Here is a 26,748-nt window from a genome sequence, read left to right on the forward strand (position 1 = left end):
CCCTCTTTATGAGTAATTACTTTAAATATACATGGATAAATTCTCTAATCAAAGACAGAGATTGACAGAGTGCATTAAAAAATAATATCCAATTATATGTTGCCTACAAAAAACTTACTTTAGATTCAAAGACAGAAATAGATTGAAAATAAAAGGATATTTGTACATCCATGTTCACACCATTATTCTCAATAGTGAAAATGAAGTATAAGCTAATTCTTCATCAACAGAAGAACGCAAAATATGGTATATATACACAATGAAATATTATTCAGTCTTGAACGTTCTGGCTGGGTGCAGTGGCTTATGCCTGTAATGCCAGTGCTTTGGCAGGCCAAGGTGGGCAGATCACTTGAGGCCAGGAGTTCAAGACCAGCCTGGCCAACATAGTAAAACCCTGTATCTACTAAACATACAAAAAACTAGCTGGGGGTGGTGGCACATACCTGTAATCTCAGCTACTCAGGAGGCTGAGGCACAAGAATTGCTTGAACCCAGGAAGCAGAGGTTGCAGTCAGCTGAAATTGCACCACTGCACTATACCCTGGATGACAGAGTGAGACCCTGTCTGGAAAAAAAAAAAAGGGATTGTACATTCTGACATACGCTACAACACGGATGAACCTTAAGAACATTATGCTAAGTGAAATAATCCAGTCACAAAAAGACAAATCCTTTATGTTGCCATTTATATGAGGTACCTGATTATCAAATTCATAGAGACAGAAAGTAGAATGGGGGTTTCCAGGGGCTGAAGGGAGGGGTTGGGAAGTTGTTTAAATGCTCTTAAAGTTTCAGTTTTGCAAGATGAAAAGAGTTCTAGAGATGTATGATTGTAGAATGATATGAGTTGACATAATGTCAACAAACTATATAGTTAGAATGGATAAAATGGTAAATTTCGTAAGTCTTTTACTGCAATAAAGAAGTTTTTTTGGAAAAAAATAAACTCAGAGCACCTCAGCAAAAACCCACAATTCAATTTTAGCAACTCCAGAAAAAAGAGGGCCATAGAACTACTAAGACCTCAAAGACAAAGGAGTTGTGATGTTTCTCATCCAGGGTTGCTCTCTAGTCCAGCCAACCTTCTGGAAAAATACATTTTCTCTAATCAGTTGGAGACATTTAAGTTTATAATGGTGCACAACAAAGACCATCTACACATAGGACTCCATCAGTGATCAGAAGAGATCTATAAGTGTCGGAAGGGACTCAACTGACTTCCCTGTTGCCTGCTGCCTTAGAGAATGCAAGTCTTAGACCGTAAGACCACTACTCAACATTCCTGCCACCAAAGTGAAAACCAAATGGTAGTATGCACATCAGTAATAAACACAGGCTTACTTCAGAAATGGAAATAGAAAGTCATAAACACAACATGGAAACAGAAGCAGTCAACGAGAGCAAGGCTGTTACCTCATCATGAAATTCCCGCTAGCTCCTTTCTGCACAAGCGCTCTGCAAGGAGTGCCTTTCTTGGGCAACATGGTTTGTTAGGTCTCCTGAGTGAGTCCCTCAGGGTACCTTGGTGTGCCCAACAACGCTTAATGGAAGATTTCGAGAATGAAGCATTGCAAAGAGAAAAGAATCTTTACTTGCAGTTTTTCACGAAAATCTGGATTTAGAAAACTGGTTCACCAAATACCAAATACAGGTATTTGAAGGAAACTCACATACAATGGAAACGGTAGCAAAGTTCCAAAGTTGCAGTTAGTGCATCACTGATGAAAATATAGTCTTTTTTCCGCACAATTATATTATCACCAGTGGTCGTCTCTTACCAGTATTGCAAAAATCAGAGCTATAGTCATTGTTATTAGAGACTAAGTAACTTAAAAGAAATGGCCCAAGGATTCATTTCTATTGGGAACTTTAGCAAGAAAGAGTGATTTTGTTTGTGGTAGTGATGGTGGTAGAGTCTTGTTTTGTACTGTTTCGATCTGACAGAGCAACAAGCTTTTCTTTTTTAAAAAACAAAATATGGAACACCTCACAAATTTATGTATTATCTTTGCACAGGGGCCATGCTAATCTTTCTCTGTATAATTCCAATTTTAGTATATGTGCTACCAAAGCGAGCACCATGATTTCCCTTTTTCAGATGTGATTCCATGATAGTGGATCATTGGTAGCACATTTATTCAAAATAGAAGCAAGGCAAGGTATCCACTATGCTTTCATAAATTTAAATATTCTTTGAACCTGATGACCTGCTTGTCTCTCTGACGGGATTTTGGTATGTGATTCTCTCATATAAGTAATATAATTTTGCATGTTTTTCTTTGTGTGGAAAAATAACATTCAACTTATCCATTAATATTAAGCTTTAAAGTTCACTTGGTTTTTACTACCCTCTGTGTTATTCCCACGTGAAATCTCTGAATCATGTTTCCCTGCATTACCTCAACATTTCCATGGGCTCCAAGCCCTGTCAGTTGCTTCCTAAGAATTTCCATCATGGCTGTTCTCATGTCCTCGATCCCCCCCATGACCACCTTTTTGTAGTCACAGGTTCTTCTTTCTTCCTGAAATATTATAGTTTCCTGACAAATGAATGAATCACTCTATTATTTTCAGTCTGTGTCATACCTTTTACTTAACCAAATTAAATCTAAAAGAAGGTAGAGTCAGCTGTGTATGGTGCCTCACACCTGTAATCCCAGCACTTTGGGAGGCCAAGGCAGGCAGATCACTTGAGGTCAGGATTTGGAGACTGGCCTGGCCGACATGGTGAAATCCCATCTGTACTAAAATTCAAAAGTTAGCCAGGTGTGGTGGCGTGTGCCTGTAGTCCTAGCTACTCGGGAGGCTGAGGCAGGAGATCATGCCACTGTACTCCAGCCTGTACAACAGAGTGAGACTCTGTCTTAAAAAAAAAAAAAAAAGAAAAAGAAGAAGAAGAAGAAGAAGAAGAAGAAGAAGAAGAAGAAGGTGGTGCAGTCAGCTGGAGCAGCCATCTACAGTGGTTACTGGTGCCTGCTCCTTTCAGGGCCTAAGCAGGTCATTCCAAGATAGGTACCTCCTCTGCCCCATGCCAGGCTCAAACACAGGGGGAAGCTTATGCTCTACATCCACAGAGAACCTCCGTGCACCACAGAACCACAGCTGGGTTCTAGGTGCCCTTTCTGTCCCTGGGACTGTGAAGAACTGCCCACAACCTCCACCTGGTGATCCAGCCTCTTTCTTCCCCAGTCCTAAAGGAACCCTACCTCCATCCATTTCTCTCTAAAAAGAAAAGGAAACAATTTAATCACCTTGATGGTGTCAAACTATAAAAAAGGTTTGAACCACCCACTTTGCAGTTTCCTGTTGCCAATATGATCCCCCCAAAAAGGGAATTAACTTCTTTTACCCTCTGAAGAAATCTCAGACCTCAAAGACCCAAAAGTCTGCCTGAACAGTAGAAGGAGAAGAGTCAAGATTCCTCCACCCCGTCTCTACTGGAAAAACAGAAAAAACTAGCCGGGCGAGGTGGCGGGCGCCTGTAGTCCCAGCTACTCGGGAGGCTGAGGCAGGAGAATGGCGTGAACCCGGGAGGCGGAGCTTGCAGTGAGCTGAGATCCGGCCACTGCACTCCAGCCTGGGCGACAGAGCAAGACTCCGTCTCAAAAAAAAAAAAAGATTCCTCCTACTGGGTAGCAAGAATAGCTTTTGGCTCTTTCAGGTGTTTAGAAACTTAGATTAAAAGAAAATACAGGGCCGGGCGTGGTGGCTCAAGCCTGTAATCCCAGCACTTTGGGAGCCGAGACGGGCGGATCACGAGGTCAGGAGATCAAGACCATCCTGGCTAACATGGTGAAACCCCGTCTCTACTAAAAAAAATACAAAAAACTAGCCGGGCGAGGTGGCCGGCGCCTATAGTCCCAGCTACTCTGGAGGCAGAGGCAGGAGAATGGTGTGAACCCGGGAGATGGAGCTTGCAGTGAGCTGAGATCCGGCCACTGCACTCCAGCCTGGGCGACAGAGCGAGACTCCGTCTCAAAAAAAAAAAAAAAGAAAGAAAAAAAGAAAATACAGGATATGGAACAGTTAATAGAAACACACTCCCTTGAGTTGTAGTGTTTATAATTTCACTAGAAGTCTAGAAGAAGAAAGCATTATTGTCAAGAAAAAGACTGTATGTTTCTTCCACCTTCAGTTTTACTATTCTGAAACCTTCCTTCTTAATGCACCAGAATTCTTTTTGTAAAATATCAAGTTGTTCTTGTTGCCCCCTTGACATACCAAAAAAAATCCTAAATGTACACCTCCTGAATCAAGCCTTCCATAACAACTCCAGTCCTATCTAACTTGTGTCTTCCCTGAACTACTGTTATAAACATACAACACAAGGTCACTTGCGTCTGTAATTATTCTATGCCCCATATTTTATTATTTCCCTAATCAGCTTCAAAGTTTCTAAACACTTGAAAAAGCTAAAAATCTTTTCTTGCTACCCAAATTTCTTGGGAAGATAGGATTTAAATTTCACTGTAAAAAGACAGCATTTTCAACACATAATCAAAGGCTAAAAAAGAATTGTAACCTTTTAAAATAATTAACAAACTTTGTCCCGAGGTTTCCTTCTCCATGGAATAATATTACCTGGTTTGTTTCTTTACCTGGATGTTCAAAAATATAGACTAAAATATATCCCTCCAGATAGACTGATAAATAGACTTCATGAAAAATCTCCAATTGCCTAGTAAAATGTCAGTGACCTATATTGGAAATACTAGAAATAAAATAATTCCAATGAGTTTCCTCGACAGTAAAGTTGGGTAGATTAAATATAACAGTTACTCCTAATCTTTTCCATATCATGGGGCTTGTGGAAAACAATAGCACTTCAATGGCACACTGGGGTGAGCAGAAGAGGCTGCTCTGCAGGGGTTGGGTACCCTGCCATCTGCTTGTTTTCTAAAGTAAACTAACATGACAGGGACACCTGCATGTTAATCAGGACTCAAGGGTTGGAAAGTCATGGAGGATGAGACTACATCTTCATATTTATCTGACATAATTTTCAAAATGATAATACCAACAAAACTGAAACATACTACAGCCAAATTCTTACCCTCTCTTCATTTTTGGTTTTAACCTTGACAGTGCCCAAGGTCACAAAACCAGTTCTCCATACACAGTCAAGGGTGTAAATGTCCCTGCATATACAATGACTGGAGTATTTTTTCAGTTATTTTGCCCTTCCTTCATCACTTTCCTTATAAGGAAAAGGAAGAAGGAACACATTGATCATCTCACGTGTATGGAGCTCAAATGTGTCTTCTAATGATTTGTGGGGGTTAATGAAGTGACAGAATCTCCAGTATGCTGAGCCCTACAAAAGTAAACTCTTAACCAGAGTTAAGGCTGATTTAATGATAAACAGATAAACTATTTTAGGTGCTGTCATTAGAAAATAAATATGCTACGTTTGGGGGTTTGCAGGCAAACCATTTTTGTCAGACACTTCCTCAGCTATCATCAAGTGAATGAACACGCTTTTCTATTTCAGTAATTTAAGCATCAGCATTTTCTCTCTAAGCTAAAATAAGCCACCTAAACATAGGATAAGAGCAGATACCAAAATTACAAGGGCCTGTGTTTGCCTGGAATTAAGATATCATCGCCTACTCTCACAAGGTTCCCTTCCTGCTGCCAGGCACCATGTGCCAGAGAATTAAATAGCAGAAGAAGACATTATTTATAGATATATATGGGAGGTGAAATATTTCAAATAGCCTTTAGGAGCTAGCTAAGTATGCCTAATTGGGGCATGGGAGACAAGGAAGGGATCTAACTTTGAGCACTTGCCAGTTCCGTCTGAAAAATGTAAGAACGGCCAGCTTTGCTACAGGCACTCATTTACTTACTTCCAGAAGTCAATTAAAGGAGCAGCAATGGAAGCTGCAGGTGGGATAAATTAATTGTCTTGCCAGGTTATTGGTAATGCCTAAAGTGCTTTGTAAACGAAAAGTACTCCATAAATATGTCATTATAAGTACCTTTATCATTGGGAATAGTAAGATTAATAATGCTAAAGTGAATTAAGGAAGCAGAATTAGATTGTATTATATTTTTCACACAAAAACACACCAAATTAGTAAGTGTTACATGGTAGAACTACACAATAAAATTCCGTGAGAGAGACAAACAGCATCGGGTTACTGTAGTTCAAAGGACACACAGTTATAAATTGTCAAGTACCTCTCTCCTGCTTTCAGTGTTTCCCTTTGCTGTAAATGAATCAAAACTCAGTACTCACATATGTGATCATGTTCCCCACACGTTTTTGCTTTGACTGTTTTTAAAAAATACAGGTCCCGACACAGCTTTCATTAAGTTATTTTTGAGAGTTATTTTAGAATTCCCATACATTTTTCTTGACTTCTATAAACATCAAGCGAGAACATAATAATAACTAATACCTATTGAGTCCTGTGTCCTTGTTCATTTCCATACATGCAGTCATTTATGCGTCATAGCAACCTTGTATGGCAGGTACCATTATTGTCTTACTTTAGAGATTGAAAAAACTGAGGCTTCAGAAGCATGAAATAACTTGGCCAGTGATTTGATCCCAGGTCAATCTAGCAGCAGAGTGGATGCACTGCCATGAAGAATGACTGTTTTTCTCTGTAGATGTGTCCTGAAGTACCCAATAGAGAACATTCAGTGATGGGAAACAAACAATATTGCATAAACGTGGTCTCTTGTATTCTCTTCTCCCCCATACCCACCTCTGCCACTATCTCTGCCTTCACCTTGACCTCCTTTCAACTCTTCTCTTTATTTTCTTTGCCAGGCAAATACGCCATGCGAGACCTAGTCCACAGGCTTCCAGGAGGGAACAACAGCAACAACACGGCAAGCAAGGCCATGTCGGATGACACAGTGACAGCCGTCTGCTGCACACTGCACGAAGTGATAACCAAGAACATGGAGAATGCCAAGGCCTTACGGGATGCCGGTGGCATCGAGAAGTTGGTCGGCATCTCCAAAAGCAAAGGAGATAAGTAAGTTACCTGGTGACACCATGTCTCTGTCCTGGTAAAATTGGTTCTGAACGTGCCTTTCAACTCCGATTATGGGTAGTACTATGACTGTCACTGGAAAGCATTTGTCTCTGAGAATCAAGAGAAGGAAAATGGAAAATGGTTTCCAGTGTTCTTACTGTTGGTAAAAAGGACTTGACGTTCCAGCACACCCCTGTGTGAACACATGGCAGCAGCATGAGTTCAACCTGGATACATGAAGGCATTTTGTTGTTGTTCCTCTGTGGTGGGAAGTCAGTGTGTTGATGATGTCTCTACATCCTTCTGCTCTGTGCCTCTTCAGCTCTGCAACCAAGTCAGGTCCACCTTACCAACATCACAGTGGCCACCAAGTCATAGCAAGTCACCGTGCAGGAAGGATGGAGGAGGAGACAGGGCGTGATGGAGTCAGAGAACTCAGTTCTAATCCAGTACCCTCCCTTACAAGCTATGAGATGTGGGGCAAATATTTAATTTAACAAGTCACTATGCCTATACTTTCCAGTCTAAACCTAAGGGAGAGGCTGTCACAATATGCTAGCTGGAAGAGGTGATAATCAAATCTTAAAGAATGAGTGGAAATTTCCCAGGCAGTGCAGATAGTGGTGAGAAAGGACGGTCTTCTTGCAGATAGAACAAAAAGAGATGAGACTTGGTGTCAAAGCAACTGCACCTCCTTGAATAAGAATGCCTCCCAGTTTTTAAGAACCAACAGTATCTTACTATATACAGCCAGAAAATAGCTTCACAAGCCAGCGCATCGGTGTATCAGCAAGGTGTCCATTTCACAGAAACCTTCACTAACCTTAATTAAATTTTGCCCCTTGGAAGTCCCTCGATGTAATTAAATAAGATTAAAAGGGTAAACATTTTGTTATCAAGAGTCTGTTTCTTGACTTTTCATTCCCTGCCAAGCCACCCTCACCCCCCATGCTTTTACCTGTAAATGTTAAGTCATTTTTCTTTTGTTATTAAACACTTGAGGGACGCACTTTGAGACTTTCTGGAAATTCTGTCTCATTATTTCACTTAATTCAGGATAGTACCAGTGTATTATAGAAGATTCAGAGTTCCTGTTTAAGCACCCAGAGACCTCCAAATAGGCTCGCTCAGTCAACAATTTTGCATTTGGATTTGAATGTTTTCTCATATCAAGTAGAAAAGCCCCACTGGACTCATATAATAATTGCACAGTGGAGATTGTCGGCTTGAACTATATCTTATGATATTGTACTTACAATAAAGTGCTATACTATGTAGGCAGGAAACCATATGATTTTCTTTTTTATTTAGCTTCAATAGACCTTTGGAATCTCTAATTGAAGCGCTTACCTGTTTTGAGCATTAGGAGCTTAATATGGTAATGCTTTTTTTTTGAGCATACACACCTACACACATAATAAAACCATAGTCTGCAAAACAATCTGCTATATTTTTGTCTATATTCATGAGACATTCAAAGATTAAAGTATTTCCTCTGAATTATACAGTTAGAGAGCTTTGAGGAATGGTTTGGCATATATTAATTCTCTCCAACTGTATAAGCATTCCTACAGCAATAAGCATCACTAAATGGGCCTAAAGAGAAAAAAAAAAAGGTTTTATTGAGACCTATGGTCAAAGAAAATTATTTGGTGAAAGTAATTTAAAAATCACTTGAAGAAACCATCTATGAAATGATACATATCCATGCTGCTAAGGTCCCGATAAGCTGGGTCCAATCTTGATTATTGTTAATGGGAAGATTTTTTTCACTAAAGATGATCCCATAAATGCCCTTTAATTTCGCTGAAAATTTCCTTATAGAATAGGTGCTCATTCTATCTTGTTGTTCCTTTATCTCTTTTTCCAGTGCCAACAGTCTAGATGTACGAGTTTAATAAGAAGTGTTAAATTGGATTGAATCAAGCATCTTCCTGGTTACAGTTCTCCCGCTTAGTCAGTCTCATTCACTGTTTCATGTAGTTTATCTCTTTTTTAGTATATATACTGACTAATTTGGAGATCAAAACAAGGTTTTTATAACTACATTTATCCTCGTCTCCTACCTACACTTCAGTTTTGTTATTGCTTTTCACTGCTCTTAAAACAAAATGAATTCAGAATTGCTCCAAATTTGAGCATGAAACTCACCATTTCTGAGTCAATTCTATTATGATAGTAGGCATGGAGATTCCTGTGGACTTCTAGACAAATTGTAAGGAAATAGAATTTCTTTATTGAAAATCAAATTTTTGGAACTGAGGATAATTTAATAATTAGGAACAGTAGGAATACAAATACGGAATAGCTTATTTGTAAAATGATTGCTAATCTGCCCACCCTAAATTATTCCTTAAAAACTTATTTCTAGAAATAAGTTCAGTTCAGACCTGATTTTTGTTTGTGATAGTATGGGAAAACACAGATGGAAGAAACGTGCCTTGCTATGATGCTCTATTTTTATGTATTTATACATGTTCTTTACATATATATACAAGCTTAAATATGCAGTGATGTTAATGAGTCAGACTGGCGAGTTGCCAGTCACAGTCTATCAGAACTGTACAACTCACAGTGTCTGGCGGACACAACCAAGGGGGCTGGTGTTCTGTGATCCGGCCGCTGGCACAGCTGTGTTAACAGCCACAATGAACTGCACCAACTGAAGTCCTCACTACCCCTGACGTGACAGCTCTGGTGAAGATCAAACTCCAATTGTATAATTGTTATTAACTCTTATAGTAGTCTTGTACTTGCCATTTTGAAATCTTGATTATTTATTCTTTTCACATCATTTTAAACATCCATTATGGACATTCTATCATGTTCATCTGTCTCAAGAATACATTTGTGGTTTTTTTTCCCCCAATTTTAACAGTTATATGGGAAGTAGTGTTGAATGTGTCACTGTATTTTGTCATAAGACGGAAAAGCTATTAACAGTCTCAACTGTTACTGTCAGTAAAGAACTGTGTATTGTGGCTTGGGTTATAATCACTTGTCACATTAGAAACACTCAGTTGTCCAAGCCCTTCAATCCATACTTAGAAGAGTTTTTCAGGTAGAAATTTCTATGGCACCCGTCTAGTGAATGCATCAAAATTAAAATCTAAAAAGAAAGCAAAGTTTCTTTGACCTTCACATGTAAGTATAACACTGTGATGTATTGGCATTTTAATTGAGAGGTTAAAACCTGCTGTTCATTACACATTCACAGTCTCTTTTGGTTTTGTAACTATGCAAAAGATAGAAACAAAAGACTACACTTTTGTTTCAACTCAGAGGCATTTTTGCATACTAATTATATTTCAACTACACTATCATGACCTGAATATTAATATATGTTTTTCTAGAGTTGCTTGGCTATTGTCATGAACAAATATTTAGCTAAATGATAAAATACAACAAAACATCACATTTAATCTTTGTTCAGCATTGACTATATGAGAATGAAATGCAGCTTCATGTGGATTCATAAAAAGATCTAAAATTCTCTGTCTTTAAGTCAAAGGAATTACAGGCCTACCTTAGAGATATTGTAGGTTGGGTTCCACACTGCTACAATAAACAAATATCTCAATAAAGCAAATCACACAAATTTTTTGGTTTATGTTATAGAAATATCTTCTTTCCTTAAAAGTCATGAATCAACTTCTGCTAGCTTTAAACTTTTCTCCTATAGGTTTTTTACCTCACCAAGCCTTCATAAAATTAAGAGAGTTGGCTGGGCACAGTGGATCACACCTGTAATCCCAGCTCTTTGGGAGGCTGAGGTGGGTGGATCACGAGGTCAGGAGTTCGAGACCAGCCTGATCAACATGGTGAAACCCCATCTATACTAAAAATACAAAAATTAGCTAGGCGTGGTAGCACACACTGTAATCCCAGCTACTCGGGAGGCTGAGAAAGGAGAATCACTAGAACCCAGGAGGCAGAGATTGCAGTGAGCCAAGATCTCGCCTCTGCACTCCAGCCTGGGCAACAGAGCAAGACTCAGTCCAAAAAAAAAAAAAAACAAAATTTAGGAGAGTTAGGGCCTTGCTGTGGATTAGGTTTTAGCTAAAGGGAATGTTGTGGCTGATTTGATCTTTTATCCAAACCACTCAAACTTTCTCCATATCAGCAATAAGCCTGTTTTACTTTCTTATTATTCGTGTGTTCACTTGGGTAGCACTTTTAAATTTCTACAAGAATGTTTCCTTTGCATTCACAACTTGGCTCACTTTTTGGCACAAGAGGCCCAGCTTTTGGCCCGTCTTGGGTTCTGGCATGCCTTCCTCACTAAGCTTAATCATCTCTTGCTTTTGATCTAAAGTGAGAGATGTGCAGCCCTTTCTTTCATGTGAACACTTGGGAGCCATTGTAGGGTTATTAATTAGCCTAATTTCTACATTGTTTTGTCTCATGGAAGAGGGAGGCCTGAGGAGAGAGAGGAGGAAGGGCCAGTCAGTGGAACAGTCGGAAGGAACAACATTTGTTGATTACGGTTGCTGTCTTAGGTGGGCGCAGTTCGTGGTACTCCAAAACAATTATGGTAATAACATGAGGGACCACTGATCACAGATCACCATGATAGATATAATAATAATGAAGAAGTTTGAAATACTACAAGAATTATAGAAACATGGCACAGCTGTCCCACTCACATCTTGCCTTTCCTGTCTTTCCTTCATCAGACACTCTCCAAAAGTGGTCAAGGCCGCATCTCAGGTCCTCAACAGTATGTGGCAGTACCGAGATCTGAGGAGTCTCTACAAAAAGGTAAGGCTGGCTTCACCTGGGCCCTGAGCCCAAACACTCAACGCAGGGCCCTGAGACGTGTCACAGATGTGGAGGGCACTTTCCCACAGCCTCAGCCATTGAAACACAACTGAAACGAGAATCAGTAAAGAAGCCAGAAAAGAGGTGATATGTCCCTTGAGTAGTTCCTAAGATCCGTGAACTTTCTGGACTGGACAGATCCATGCTCGCAGGGTGTTACCCTAAATCATCTTACAGAAAAGAAAATAAGCCTGTTTTCCTGAGCTTCAGTATTCTACAGTAGACTACAAAGTAATGACAGAGGGATTTGGGGGGGAAAAAAGAAGCATCAACAAATGTTAACAAGTAATTTTGGAAAAAAAAATATGGAAAGATAGATAAATATATAAAGAGAGATGCAGAGCACATCATTCAGGGAATCAAGAACCACTGCAGACTAGGAACATTGAATAGGAGACGCAACTGTCTGACGCATGGCACTCCGCCCCGGAGAACCTCGCGGTGTTACTGGCCAGAGGGAAGAAGACGGTGCTTCTGGTGACAAATGTGGATCACCACGATACTCGGCATTTGTTCACTGCACTCTCGCAAGGCAGGCAGGAATTCATATCACACACTTCCAAAGAGTCTTCACCCCCAACATGGCTCAAAAATGCCTTAAGAGAAAGAAGTCACGTCTAGAAAGTTCCATTCAAGTCCTCATTTCCAAAATCTTCTCAATAAGGAATGCCAAACTTTACTTTTTTGGTTAGGAGGGGAGAATTATTTTTTTAACCTTTCCCAAAAGTTGTTGTTTTATTGTGACAAGCCCCGCAAGCATGGGAGTTTAAATTCGAGTTAACAAATAGGGGTAGAAGGCCATGCGCAGTGGCTCACACCTGTAATCCCAGCATTTTGGGAAGCTGAGGTGGGCAAGTCACCTGAGGTCAGGAGTTTGAGACCAGCCTGGCCAACATGGTGAAACCCAGTCTCTACTAATAATACAAAAAAAAAAAGGCTGGGCGTGGTAGCAGTGCGTATAATCTCAGCTACTTAGGAGGCTGAGGCAGGAGAATTGCTTGAACCCAGGAGGCAGAGGTTGAGGTGAGCTGAGATCGCACTACTGGACTGTTGCCTGGGCAACAGAGCGAGACTCCATCTCAAAAAAAAAAAAACATAGGGGGTAGAGGATATCACCAGTAAGCAGGGAGAATGGCATAGGCATTGGTCTCCATGCAGGGATTCAGGAAGCACAGACAGGACTGTAGAAGGGTGTCTGGGCTTCCATCAGCAACTGCCCACAGCACCCACCTGCAGCCCCCTGGCCACTTGCAGGGAGTAGGAAGGCCAAGAGCATTGCCGCCTCCATCCCCATCTACAGCCCCCATCCCCCGGGTCACCAGCCACCCGCTGGCCAAGGACATGGGCCCACAGTAAGGGGCTCGCATCTTAGGGAACGAGACCCATCTTGCCAGAGGGAAAATTTGTCTTTCTAAGCAATGGGGAAAAAAATAAATATTTTATAGCTGTCTCTACTAAGTTAGAGTCTATTTCTAGATTTCCTCCAAAGCCTTTCTAACTTCCCTTAAGTATTTATTACTTTGCACTTTAAGTTTTATAAGGTGTACCCTATATATTTCTCTTTCAAAATTTTCCTGTTCCCTAAAAGGAAGTGTGTTTACGTTGAAACAGAGTGCAAAATGAAGTGGAGGTTCTAGATGAATGAGAGTCATCTTTTGCATCTCACAAATGCTGTACTTTTTATGGGCATTTGGTTGAAAAAAAATCAGCATATTAGTGGACCCATGCAGTGTAAACCCATATGGCTCAGGGGACAACTGTTAAGTCCTTCCCGAAGCATTTTATATAACAGGTTAGCATAAGCCATTTATCTACAGTGTTTTGGCTTCCATTCTATTTTGTTTGAAATTCCTGTCCCAGCATCCTTAGTTAACTCCTTCTTGAATTCCTCCAGGAGGCAAATGAAGTCTCGCCCAGGAAAGAGTCCTTCAGTTAAACAGGCAGCCAGAAATAAGGAACATGGTATAAATTAGAAAGGAACTGGCCATTCTGAATCAGTGGCTCCAGAAGCTCAACGAAATATTGCTGCGTGAAATAAAACCCTCTTTCCTTTAGATCCTGAACGTTTCCTGTTTGCTGAAATATACCTTCTGATACTTCTGTGCATTGTAGGGAAGCAGCTTTTAGAGACTTTCCAGACCCTGTCTGGAATAGTCATATGAGTCTTCCATCTTAATGTTTTTCGTTGTTGTTAGTAGAGTTCAAAAAGCATAATTGTCTGTCTGTTTCCATGAAAATAAAGAATGTGTTGACAGGAATTTCATGGAGCTAAAACTCAAGAGCTCAAGATGCTATAAAATATGTTTCATTTGAAGAGATTCAAGAAGGATGGGCTGGACAAATGAATGGTGATGTTTTAGTTGACCCATGATTTAAAAATGTTGAGAAAGAGCTGTTCTTAATAATTTCCAAATTATGCAGTTGTGAAATGAGAGGAAGATCTTTGTACCCAGTGTCATAAGTGCTGCTAATAGCAAAGCTCAAAATTCAAAAAAGTTTTCTTTTGAAAAGCTCCTTTGTGAGAAAACCAAATTCATTCATCTTTATGAATTGTTTTTAATCAGTGGTGAAATGGATTTCTATTTTGTTCTTCACTGACAATTTGCATATCATTGAAAAAAATGTCTGATCCATATCTTTTAATTATCCATGCTTCAAATCTATTTATTAAACATCTATTGTAGGCTTAGCAAAGGAAGAGTTCCAAAGGAAAACATAAGATATGGGGAAAAGGTACTAGGGGTAAAGATGAAATATGAAACTATAATTGGCAACTTCATTCAGTTCTGAATTACATACTACAGATTTTAAAGCATGAATTAAGGGAAAGAAACTTGTAGGCCAAGTCTTGAGAGGCATTTATGGAGTTTGCACAATTAGGAGGTAAGAGATAAGGACATTATGGATAAAAGGGAAAGCGTGAGGGGAGAGATGGAAATTGGATTGAGAGTTCCATTTCCATGGAACAGAATTCGGTGCCATCTGTGATGCTCATTTTCTTATCAAACCCAGGCACAGAGGCCAGGATGCCATTTCATTAGCTCACCTACTTTATGTTACCTAGAGAGACACATTCTGATTCAAATCAGAATATTCTTCTAGCTGGGTGTATTGATTGATATAAAACTATGTTTGATTCATGCTGCATTTGGAACCACAGCATAGTTATATCATTGGAACCTCTGACTTTTGTGAAGCCTGGCCTTTTGGGTTATTTTCCCCTAAAGAAACATCAACAGGTGTAGGAGAATGTGATCACTTGCAGGCTAAAGAATGCATCACCCTTTTAAAGCCAGTCTTTAGATAACCACAAAGAACTTCAATGTTCTGTGTCATTGCAGAGGATATTTTCTGAAGGAAAAGAGGATATGCCATAGGAAGAGACTAGATGTTGGGGTACAAGAGAAGCAGGAAATGGAAAGTTCATGTCTTTTTTGAACCTTGGGACGTAAAAAGAAATGAAGTGACTGAAATAATGGGGTGCTTAGGTTTGACTATGGTTGGAGAACTGTCAGGGTGGCTGGTTTTGAAGGACAGAAGATGGGTGAGGGGGAGGACATAGAATTAAAATATTGTAGAAATCATCATGTATAAATTCTTAGATGATACCTTAATAATCTGTACAATATCTCCAAGAAGTACTTGCATTGGTTGGGACACAGGCTAAGTGTCTAACAGGCCCAAAACTATAGGAGCTGAGACTACACAGGGATCCCTTTCCCTCTTATGGAGCTGTATGTGCTCAGGCAGGTGGCCCAAGGCCAGCAGGTGACCCTAATACCTGTCTCATTGCTTTGCCTTGCAAAAGAAACGTCATTCCTGCCTGTGTAAGCAAAGCACCGTGGCTCTGCCCACTTCTCATTCCAGCCCATAGGGTGAGAGAGGGGAGAGGGGAAGGCAAGTGGCACAGAAGTTGCCAGTCTCGGGCCCACACCCCGGGGTGAGAACTCAGTCCCATCGCCACAGCCCCCTGCCAGGGAGGATGGGGATGGGGGCAGCATAACCGCTGCAAAAGGTTTGTGGCAGGAGAAGAAAGGCAGTACCGTTCCAAAAGTCGTTTTCTTCTCAAATGGCTTTAATGTCAGCTGTAATCACAACCTAATGAGGCATGTTATCCCATTTTGGGGTAACTGTGATCATCCAAAACTTCTTACTTGTATTAAGCAACAATCTCATTATTTGCAACTTCTGTACTCCAAAAGCTGTACTGGAAAAGTCTAATCTCTCTTCTCTGCAGTAGCCTTCCTGGATTTGAAGCTAGCCATCTTTATCTACAAGGTCATTTCTTTTCTAGGTCTAAAATGTGTAGGAGAGGAAAAGAAATATCCTCCCTCACCCATCGCTAGGTTCATGACTGAAGCCCCTATAATGAAAAGCAAATTATAGTAACAAGAGAGAAGGCATAAAAATTATCTGTATAAGTAGATAATTACATGAGATAGTTACATGCCAATTAATTACATGAGAACCTCTATAAGGAAATAAAGGCCCAAAGAAACAGGTAAACTTGTGTATTTTTATGCTTAAGTCTGATGGAGAGTGGACACCCATGGAGAAGTCTGATTGGAGGACAAAAGGGTATGATCTAATGGTGATAAACGGGGGAATCTTCCAGATTCCTCTCTGTGCCCCTGTGAGTTCAGAGATAAGGATGTTCCTTTGCTCCAGTATAAGGAGGCACCTCTCGAATGAGGGTTTTATGACCTGCTCAAGGGAAGAAGCATGAGAGAAAGGTGAGAGAAACCTTTCTGAGGGAAAGGTGAGAGAGACCTTTCAGCCGTTGTTGTTTCCCCAAATGCCAAGGTACCATATTTGGGGTTAGCATGTCCTAAATCCCATCACATGCTAAATTCTAATATGTCAGCCTTTCCACAGCCTTCACCATGCCATCCTTTTTTGCCAAATGCATGTAAGTTTGTTGGTATCCCTTTGGTAATATAGCATCCCAAAATGAATGTATTCCTCCAAGCTTGTTTGAAGCAGAGGAGAATAGAACAGACTATGCTTTCCTGATGCGGGACACTCAACTTGCACTCATAAAACTGGAGATCACATTGGTGTCTGAAAGGCTCATCCTACAATTTGGTGAAATACAAAGAGTGTATGGCCAGGGGTCCATGGCACAGCCCTGCCACTTACCAGCAGCATGACCTTGGGCAGGTGACTTGAGACCCTCTGCCCATCAGTGTCAGAAGTGACTTCGGGCAGTTCTCTGGCCACTTCTGCAGGAAGGTGGAGCACAATGAGTAACCCTCTGATTTACCAGGTTTCAGATGCGCTAGGGTTGCTTGGCAGCCGGTTATCTGTACCTGATGAGCAGCCATTCCTGATGCAGAGCCGTCAGAAAAGTAAACGACCTCTTAAAATGGTCTTTGGCTGTTCTTGTACCTGGCAGCATGTTCTCTGGAGGCAGCGGGACAAACCCTCGGGTCTCTGGAAGTTTGGAAGCCTGGGTCGCCATGGTGCCTTCCTTCCACTTCGTGTATCCAAGTCTGTATCTTTCCTTGATCTTTGCATCAAAGAACCTTCATAGCCTTTCATGAAGACTGCGGGCATCTCTCCCTCAATCCCCCCCCCCCCCCTTGGTTTTCCCATCCATGACAGGAAAGCCATAATACTTGCCACAGTGGATTGCTGACGTCTCAAATAGAACAGAAGTCATCATAGCGCTTTGTAAAATGGAAAGTGACATATCCATGGGAGTTGTTGCCATTAGTTCTACAACATTTTTCCAAGCTGTTTGATTGGCAAGTGCCGTCTCTGCCATCCTGTCCACAGGCAGCTCTAGGTTTGGATCCAAGGATTTCATTTTGTCATCATCATCATCACTATTCACCTCTACATTTTTACAGCTCCTTTCTCTCTGGTCTCTCTACTCTGTCTCCTCTAGTCCCTAGAGGCCTATCCAGTGTCTGCTTCTCACAGTCTTTCTCCTTTCGCACACGCAGCTCTGCCTGCCGGCAATATTTCTATAGGAAACAGAGTCCCATGTTTACAACTAAGAGTGCTAGGTGCTGAAAGCTGGCGATCAGAATTGAGGGGTTGCTACCTCCATGCTTCCGTGCCCTTGCCTCTCCGTGCACTGCTTGCCTGGAAGACAAGCCAGGCCATTCAAACAGACCCTGTAAAGTTACTATGGAAAGGGTCAGGGCAGTCCCTGTTGTTAAAGTGATAGATGATTTTTCCAATGTTCAGCTTATGGTCCTGAAGCTCATTTTGCTCTAAGAATCTCAAAGTGCTTCAGACAGAACAGCATCCACTCAGTATCTCTCCGAGTGAATTAAACTCCATAGTTCAGGTAGGGCATGGTGGCTCATGCCTGTAATCCCAGAACTTTGGGAGGCTGAAGTAGGTGGATCACTTGAGGTCAGGAGTTTGAGACCAGCCTGGCCAACATGGTAAAACCCCATCTTTACTAAAAATACAAAAATTACAGGCAGTGCACGCCTGTAATCCTAGCTACTCAGGAGGCAGAGGTAGGAGAATCGCTTGAACCCAGGAGGTGGAGGCTGCAGTGAGCAGAGATCATGCCACTGCACTCCAGCCTGGGTGACAGAGTGAGGCCCTGTCTCAAAAAATAAAAATAAATAATAAATAAAATCCATAATTCCTAAGTGTATGGATCAAATCTCACAGGTAAATCAGATGTCAGACCCAACCTCTTGTTGGCAAGCAGGGGGGTTAGAAACCTCCTAATATTGATGGCCTGGTGTTTTTATGGTTGTGCCACCCTCTACTCCACCCCACATACAACGTTGGTATCTTGCACAGTGAGCTCATGTCTTGAAAAATACCAAACTGCCTGTGCTTGAAACAGAGTAAGATCATATTTCTCTGAATAGAGATACTGTATCTGCTCTTGCCTTCATGATGAGAGAAAGAAAACGTAAAACTAATCTTTCAATATCCTTCCTTTTATTGTCAGAGAAGATAGACTCTCGGGTTGCACAGCAAGTGAAGAATGAGCTTTGATGGGAGTGGAGTCATGCCCTTCATGGCCTGTTTCACACGAGGCTCTCTTTCCTTACCTCTCTTGGATTCATTTCATTCGCTCTTGCTGCCATTGCACTCACACAACAAGAAATCAATAAGTAATTATAGATGGGTAAAGGAATGCCTGTAGATTTCCTCAAATGTCCAAACCAGAGTGGATGAAGGAGTGAATACAGCCTTTTGTCATCTTTCACAGCTTGCTTATGGGAGACTGATCACTCTACATAGATGAGCCAGTAGCCCATGGCCCTGCAAACGGAAGTGATGTTCTCATGTTTAACATCACTCCGTTACTCTCATCTGCTGGACATTTGAAAAACAATACCATATTCCAGTGAGAATTAGAAAGATACTTTGAAATAATGTCGAGGAAAAACACAATATAGTCAAAATTCAAAATTTTGATGTTTAAGCTTTGCAGTATGAAGAGTGAGGAATACTGAAGGGCTTTAATATGTCTTCCAATATGTTGCCATTTTGAGAATTAATAGATTCTACTCTCTGGGTATCTAAGATAGGGATGAAAAAGTAGTAAATCCTCTATAGAAATAAATTAAACTACTAAATGTAGAGCTGTCATTTTATCAAGGAAATTGCTTAATGGGAATTTATAAATCTTCCTACTGTCCCGGAAAATTCTTCAACAACAGATTATTGGAAGAACATAAGGACTTTCAGCCAGATTTTAAAACAACCCAAGGCTAGTGTCCGCAAAGTTTGCAATTGTCGCTCCTCTAGTTCTTTCTTTTCTAAATCACTTGATGTCAAGTTAGGGTAGAAAACAAAAAGGCTAAGGTTAAACTCAGCTCCCATACTGTCTCCTCCATAAATCTGGATGTTTGCTTGTTGATGTTTGGTATTGACAAAGACGGTCTTTCTTCACGAAGTCTCCTGACCTCTCTGAGACAATTCTCAGACACTCATCATATGATATCTGTCCAAAAGCAAAGGCACAAATGGGAACAGAAGCAAAAATCAATTGTGCAAAAGTGGAAATCAATGCACATGGCAGTTGCTAAACAAGAAGTGACTAACTTACAGCTGTTGCTGGGATAGATCCCCAAGTCAGGGGAAATCCCATATAGCAGTACCCAAACTAAACACTTCCTCTGTAATTCCACCGTTTTACAAGGCTTTACTCATAACATTTTGAATCAAAACCTACAAAAATACCCTAGAGACAAAAGGCAGAATCAGAGGACTGGATCAGGAGCTAGTAAACTCAGTAAGTTTAATGTAAGTCTACATCCATTCTTCTTACTTACTTTGGGGCAATTAACTCAAACTTACTCCCTCGTTTTCTGGTGGATCCAGTAGACTGGGTGATATCCCATCTATGAGAACTCTGTGCTTGAGAGACGGCATGATCAGTTTCTTCTCTCTTCCCAGCTCCATCTCCTCTCCCTCCCCTTCTCCTAAGCTGTAGCTTCCCCCATCTCAATGCCTCCCAACAAGGTTGAGCTAAGTGGGAAAGGAGACTCAAGAGGAGGAGAGCAGAACCTGACCATCTCGGTTATATCCTGGCTCTGGTACACTCTGCCCATGGGAGATGTCTCCTGGCTAGCTCCATCTCTCATGGGGGCAGTGGGGTGGGTTGCTCAGAAGTACCACCATGCAACCAAGGACCTCCCAACTGGGGATGCCTGACCTCCTCAGCCATCTGCCTCAAAATTCTCAGTCGGCCTCAGACTACACACAGACCAGGGAAGATACCAATTTTGTGCCCCTGTAGCTTTTGTCATTTTGGAAGTCCTATTTAAGAAGAAGAGTACACTTTATGAATATAAAATTAGGTACAGACCCTGGAAGGGGCCCATGCAGTGGGTGGGCATGAAAGTTCATGGCTCCACGGTCAGTTCACCTCTGGCACTGAATCTCTGTATCATCCTGCTAATGCCACTGAAGATACCAGGCCCTGCCACCCCCAAACTTCAGGGAGCTCATGGTGAAACTCTTTACATAGTCCACTCTCTGGGCTTCTGGAGAGGGAGGGTGAGGAATCCCCAACCAATTGATTACTTCCAAGGAAGTTTTCACCACCAGCCACTTCCACCCTAAGCCTAATCTTATATAATCTGGAGTTGAGTCATATGCTAATACTGCAGAACCCTATTTTGTCTACCACTTTTGCAGCTCCAAGTGGAAGGTCTAACATTTCGAGAAAGTGGGGCAAGGGGGCATCTATTATTCTTTGCCTTGCTTGAGACCTTAGCCAGAACAGAGACAATAAGGAAATGACATTAATATCCTGGCATAGTACCTTATCACCAGTATTTAATTATCTACAAGTTCTCTAGAGAATCTGTTTCCTTGCCTTTTCCAGCTTCTAAAGGCTGCCTGCATTCCTTGGCTGGTGGCCTCCTCCTCCACCATCAGAGGCAGCAGTGCAGCATCTTTGAAATTTCTTTGCTTCTGTCGTCGTACTGCCTGCTCTGTGACCGCCCGAGTCTCTCTTATAAGAAACAACCCTTGAGATTACATCAGGCCTCCTGGGATATTCACAATAATCTCTCCCTTTCAAGGTCTTTAACTTCATCACATCTGCAAAGTCTCTTTGGCCATTTAAGGTTGCATATTCACTGGTTCTGGGAATTAGGATGGTTACATCTTCTATGGGGGAGACAGCATTTTTCAGCCTCCCACTCCCTCTCACGTAAAAACCTGAGTGTAATGGTCAAAGTCTGATATAACACCCGCCAGAGCCAGGGGTTTGGCTCCTCCTGACTCCATGCTCACCACCTCTGGAGTGTTGCCCTCATCAGTATTATCCACATTGACTCTCAGTCTGCCCACGTTCCAAACAACTGGAATGGAAAAGAGCCGGGGAGGGCATGCTTTTTTCTTTTAGAGACGTGCCTTTGTAAATACTTCCAGTTCTTAATCAAGTGGCCACCTATGTCTCCCTGTCCAGGGGCTTCACTGAAAAGCAGAGTTTCTATTACAGGGTGCAAAAGTGAAGAAAAGGCTATGGAGATGTTCATTCCCTGGACACCCATGCTATGTGTGCACCAGCACCAATGCTCCTTTTGAGTATCTGTGCCCAGTTTTTATAAAAGCCACAGTCTTGGGAGATCCCACAGTGCTGTCATTTCACTGGAAATACTTCTACAGTAATTACCCATTTGCTTTAACCTTGAAGACGGCCCCAAGTCCATGACTCCTTTGCCCTATGCAGGGAGGCCAGCTAGTTCGATGCAAAGAGAACTGTACATTTTCAGACTCTGTTTTGTAGCTGGAACAATATAAGAACATTAGCAACAACCAAGGGAGGAAGTGAGGCCACAGAATGTGGAACTGCCTCAGATGCTTCTTGCTGTTGCCACATGTCCTGTTATAACCCCATGCTCGTGACAGGCTGCCAGCAGTTCCTGAGGTTAAAGCTGGGTGAACTTACAGTTCCCAGGTACTGCTCTGAGAGAGCTGTTCATGGCATCCTCACTGCCAGTGCTCCATTTAACTGGATGACATATTGACCACCGGTAAGATGTGTAGCATAAAATAAAAGTATGCAGCAATTGGGTTTTTCTCTATGCCAGTCTATGCAATAGTACCCCCATTTTCTTACTCTCCTTAATACCATGTGATTCCTCTTAGAGCAGTCCTGTCAATCCTACAAGCAAATGGCCACTCCTAGTAACTTACATTCATTCATTCATTCAATGCATATTTACTGCGTGCCTGCTAGATCCTCCGCTCCCTTCTAGGTTCTGGAAATTCCGAAGTGGATGCATCCATATTGGGTTACCTTTCCCCAATTACATTATGGCATGCATTTTAACAATTATTTCTTGATTGTTTTACTTTATGCTTATTTTTATTGGGTTCTATTTTAAAATAGAAATATGTATTTATTCCCTATGTGTGGTCCAGGCCTCTTGTTAAGAGAGCATTATTCAGCCTCCCATTCCCGCTTGAGTGTAATGGTCAAAGCTAGATCCTCCGCTCCCTTCTAGGTTCTGGAAATTCCAAAGTGAATACATCCATATTGGGTTACCTTTCCCCAATTACATAGTGGCATGCATTTTAACAATTATTTCTTGATAGTTTCGCTTTATGCTTATTTTCTCCTGATATTGTCCGTTTTCCTCCTTCCTGTTTCTTCATCCTCTCCCTCTGGTCATTCTTCCCCTAGAGATACATATGCTCTTCGTGCTTCTGTCTTACAATGTTTGAAAAATGTCCTCTCCCCATCCTTTTCCGTCTTCTGCCTTCTCACTTTCTGCTCTCCCGTGGTCCAGCCTTCACAATGAGGTTTCTAGGAAGGTTGGAGTTCATTCATGGTGCCTTTCTCACTTTCTGTTGTACTCATCAACCCCTAGCAGTCTGTCCTCATGCCTCCATGGAAAGGGCTCCTAACTGCAGTGACCGACGAGTCTCATTGCCTGTGTGACTTAGGGAGGGCTCCCCACTGTAACACGCAGACCGAAACATCTAATGATCCAACTACACGAAAGTTTATTTTCTTGCTTCTGTAGTCATCCTGGACAGGTATTCAAGTAGACAGGTCAGCTCTTCTCCATGTGGGCACTCAGGACCCACACTCCTCCTTCCATCTGTGGCTCTGGCACGCCGTAAGGCCTACAGCTATCCCTGGCAACACACATGCCCACTGCCCCACCTCCGTTGGCTGGATCTCCATCGCATGGGTATGAAAGGCTGCCACATGGCAGGAGAGGCTGGGACGTGTGGTCTAGATGGGTATCCAGGAAGAAAAGGCCATGGACTGGGGAGGCCCTGACACATCTTCCTCTGTTAAACAGCCTCCTCCCGGGCTGCTTTGTCATTACTCTTATTTTCCTCTACCTGGCAAGCCGCCCCTTCTCAGTCTTTTTTGCCAGCACCCTGGTCCTGGTCTTCCCTGTGGCATCCTTGTTTGGGACCCTATATCTGCTAATATAGATGATCTCATCTGCTTCCACATTTTGTTCTTTTTGTTTTGTTTTGTTTTGTTTTGTTTCATAGAACCTGTCTCATGAGAACCTCACAGCATATAGGCAAGATCCCTTCACAAAGCGCTACCATCTTAAGACAATTGTTTTTTAAGTATACTTTGAGTTCTGGGATACATATGCAGAAAGTACGGGTTTGTTACATGGGTATACACATGCCATGGTGGTTTGCTGCACCCTGCTTCCATGGTTTTTAAATGCATTTGAAGACTAGTTGTATCCACATTTATTTCTCTATCTGGTCTTAACTGTTGAACACTAAACCCATCCATACAACTACCCACATGACATCTGCACTTAGGTAGCTCATCAGCTCTAACTGTCCATAAAACAGTGCTTAGCTCTCAGTATATTCCCCAAATCTATTCTTCTTCCGTGGTTGCCCATCTGAGTAAATAGCACCTAACCCACCCTATTGTTCTTTTCAGAAATCTAAGAGTTATCCAACTAATACTTCCTTCTTTCTAATCTCCACTCTATCTTTCTCAAACCCTGATGATATATTTCCCAAATATCTCCCATACCCAACTATATCTCCCATCCTTACTTCCATCATCATCTGTCCCTGGTCCTGGTACAATATTACTGCCTAATTGGTTTTCTGGAATCAACGTTACCATCTTCAGTCTATTTTCCATTAAGCATTCAGAATATACTTTAAAAATCCCGATCTGACCTAGCCTTTCTCCTGATTAAAACCCTTCAGTACCTTCCAGTTTCTCACAAAGTCGTGCTCACCTCCCTGCGCTGACTTCCCTCCACCCTGCTTGCGATCGCTTTGCCTCAGCCCACACTGTTCTTGCTTCCCCTGGCTCTTCCTTTTCAGGCACAAAGCTGTTTCCACCTCAGAGCCTTGGCATTGCTTGGACACAAGTCAGTTCCTCCCCTGGGAATGCCTCCCCTTCTCTCCCTCCAAGCCTGGTTATTGCTGCCCCAGTGTAACTATAACCCTTCCAGAAAACCTCCCTGACTTTCCCCAGCTGTCTAAGGCTAATAGCAGTCCTTCCCAATAACCTGTGCTTTTCCTTCATGGCTCTTACAACCTGGCTACATGAAGCATGGTGTGATCATGCTTTGAACACCTGTTTCTCCTTCATCTTCCCCTCAACAGCCATGCCAGTCTTTCTCTGTTCTTGCCCTGTGCCCAGCATGGTGCTAGCTACTTACTAATTTTTATTGAATAAAAGCTACCCCAGAGTGTAAGCCTAGCAGAGTAGCAGAGGACATGTTCAATGACTCTGCTTCCATTCACAGTGTCAGAAGCAGTTTTTTTTGTTTTGTTTTGTTTTGTTTTTTTGAGAAGGAGTTTCACTCTTGTTGCCCAGACTGGAGTGTAATGGCTTGATCTCAGCTTACTGCAACCTCTGCCTCCCTAGTTCAAGCAATTCTCCTGCCTCAGCCTCCCGAGTAGCTGGGATTACAGGCATGTACCACCATGCCCGGGTAATTTTGTATTTTTACTGGAGACAGGGTTTCTCCATGTTGCTCAGGCTGATCTCGAACTCCCAATCTCAGGTGATCTGCCCACCTTGGCCTCTCAAAGTGCTGGAATTACAGGCATTAGCCACTGCGCCCAGCCTGTCAGAAGCATTTTGAAGTAGACTGGAATACAGAGAACTTGAAGTTGAGACCCAGGGTGAACATCGAATTTGTTCTCCAGTGATGAGTATATATGTAAAATAGCTGACTGTTCAAATGACATATTAGAAGCTAGACATTTGGATTCCTAAATCTGAAGACTGGACTGTTTAGTTTTATCCTGAACTTAACTTTGCAGTACTAATGGAAACACAGAGGACATTGTTAAAACTCATCCAAGTCAAATCTTTGTTTTAAGGCCTCAAAAGCAAAGCCAGGGAGGTAAGAGGACTGATTTGGTCTTATTTCAATTTCCCAGGTGTTTTCATTTCTTTGTTTGTTTTGGTTTTTTGCATCCATTGGTCCCTATTAACTCCCAGCGGTTAACAATGGTATACTTTCTTCTACTAAATCATAGACATTGTTTCCAACTTTTCAAATCTTCTTGGTTACGCTGGTTCTTTAGAATTAGCCCAGTAGCAGTAAATTGGATTCCTAAAACAGATTTACACAGTATTTGCTTTTAAAAGATGGTATTGCACAGATCCTTATGCTTGTATGTACTGTACCTTTAAGTATCCAAATCAATTTAATTAAATTTCATTAGAAGCAACAGAGCTGAAACAAACTAATGGAAGCAACTGGTATGTCAGGTGGTATTTATTTGTACATTAAGCTGCGAATACTCCCTTTTGGCCCTGAAAATTTAGTTTAAATATTTAACTCTAATAGCTTTTGGAATTGTTTATGGAATTCGTTTTAATGAATCGTTAACAAACAGTTTGCCTTAAAAATAGATGGAAGCTTGTTTTATTACAGCAGAGATGAGCGGAAGGTTTTGTAGTTAAGCAAACTCTGGCTTGGTCTTTAGTCACACAGACAGTGCATCAGAATATTCTACCTCCCGTTTATTGTATTTAATACCTTTTCTTGAAATAAGGATGTATATGTATAAATACCACTAATTTGAAATCTTTACATTCTCTGCTTAATGTGATTACATTAATAGGTTTGTTCCACTCAAAAATGACTGGAAAACTGGTACGATTTTGAACAATCAAGCTTTTGATACATGAGCATTAATATCTTAGCTGGTTACCTAAGGCAACGACTTCTGTTTTGACTTTCGTTTGAAAAGCCGGGCGCGGTGTCTCAAGCCTGTAATCCCAGCACTTTGGGAGGCCGAGACGGGCGGATCACGAGGTCAGGAGATCGAGACCATCCTGGCTAACACAGTGAAACCCCGTCTCTACTAAAAAAAATGCAAAAAACTAGCTGGGTGAGGTGGCGGGTGCCTGTAGTCCCAGCTACTGGGGAGGCTGAGGCAGGAGAATGGCGTGAACCCGGGAGGCGGAGCTTGTAGTGAGCTGAGATCCGGCCACTGCACTCCAGCCTGGGTGACACAGGGAGAC

At 41.7% G+C, this 26,748-nt stretch overlaps 1 protein-coding gene across 3 annotated transcripts in view; it reads left to right on the plus strand.

Moving 5' to 3' along the window:
- CTNND2 (catenin delta 2) overlaps positions 1–26,748 on the plus strand; it is a 414,955-nt gene that overhangs the window by 356,088 nt on the left and 32,119 nt on the right. For all 3 annotated transcript variants that reach the window (XM_017888565.1, XM_017888568.1, XM_017888566.1), the window contains 2 exons: positions 6,785–6,995; positions 11,672–11,756. In XM_017888565.1, the coding sequence (XP_017744054.1) occupies positions 6,785–6,995; positions 11,672–11,756 (296 nt within the window). The remainder of the gene's footprint in view (positions 1–6,784; positions 6,996–11,671; positions 11,757–26,748) is intronic.

Source organism: Rhinopithecus bieti, unplaced genomic scaffold (assembly GCF_001698545.2).
Source record: "Rhinopithecus bieti isolate Rb0 unplaced genomic scaffold, ASM169854v2 scaffold_17184, whole genome shotgun sequence".
In the NCBI taxonomy this organism is placed as follows: Eukaryota; Metazoa; Chordata; class Mammalia; order Primates; family Cercopithecidae; genus Rhinopithecus; species Rhinopithecus bieti.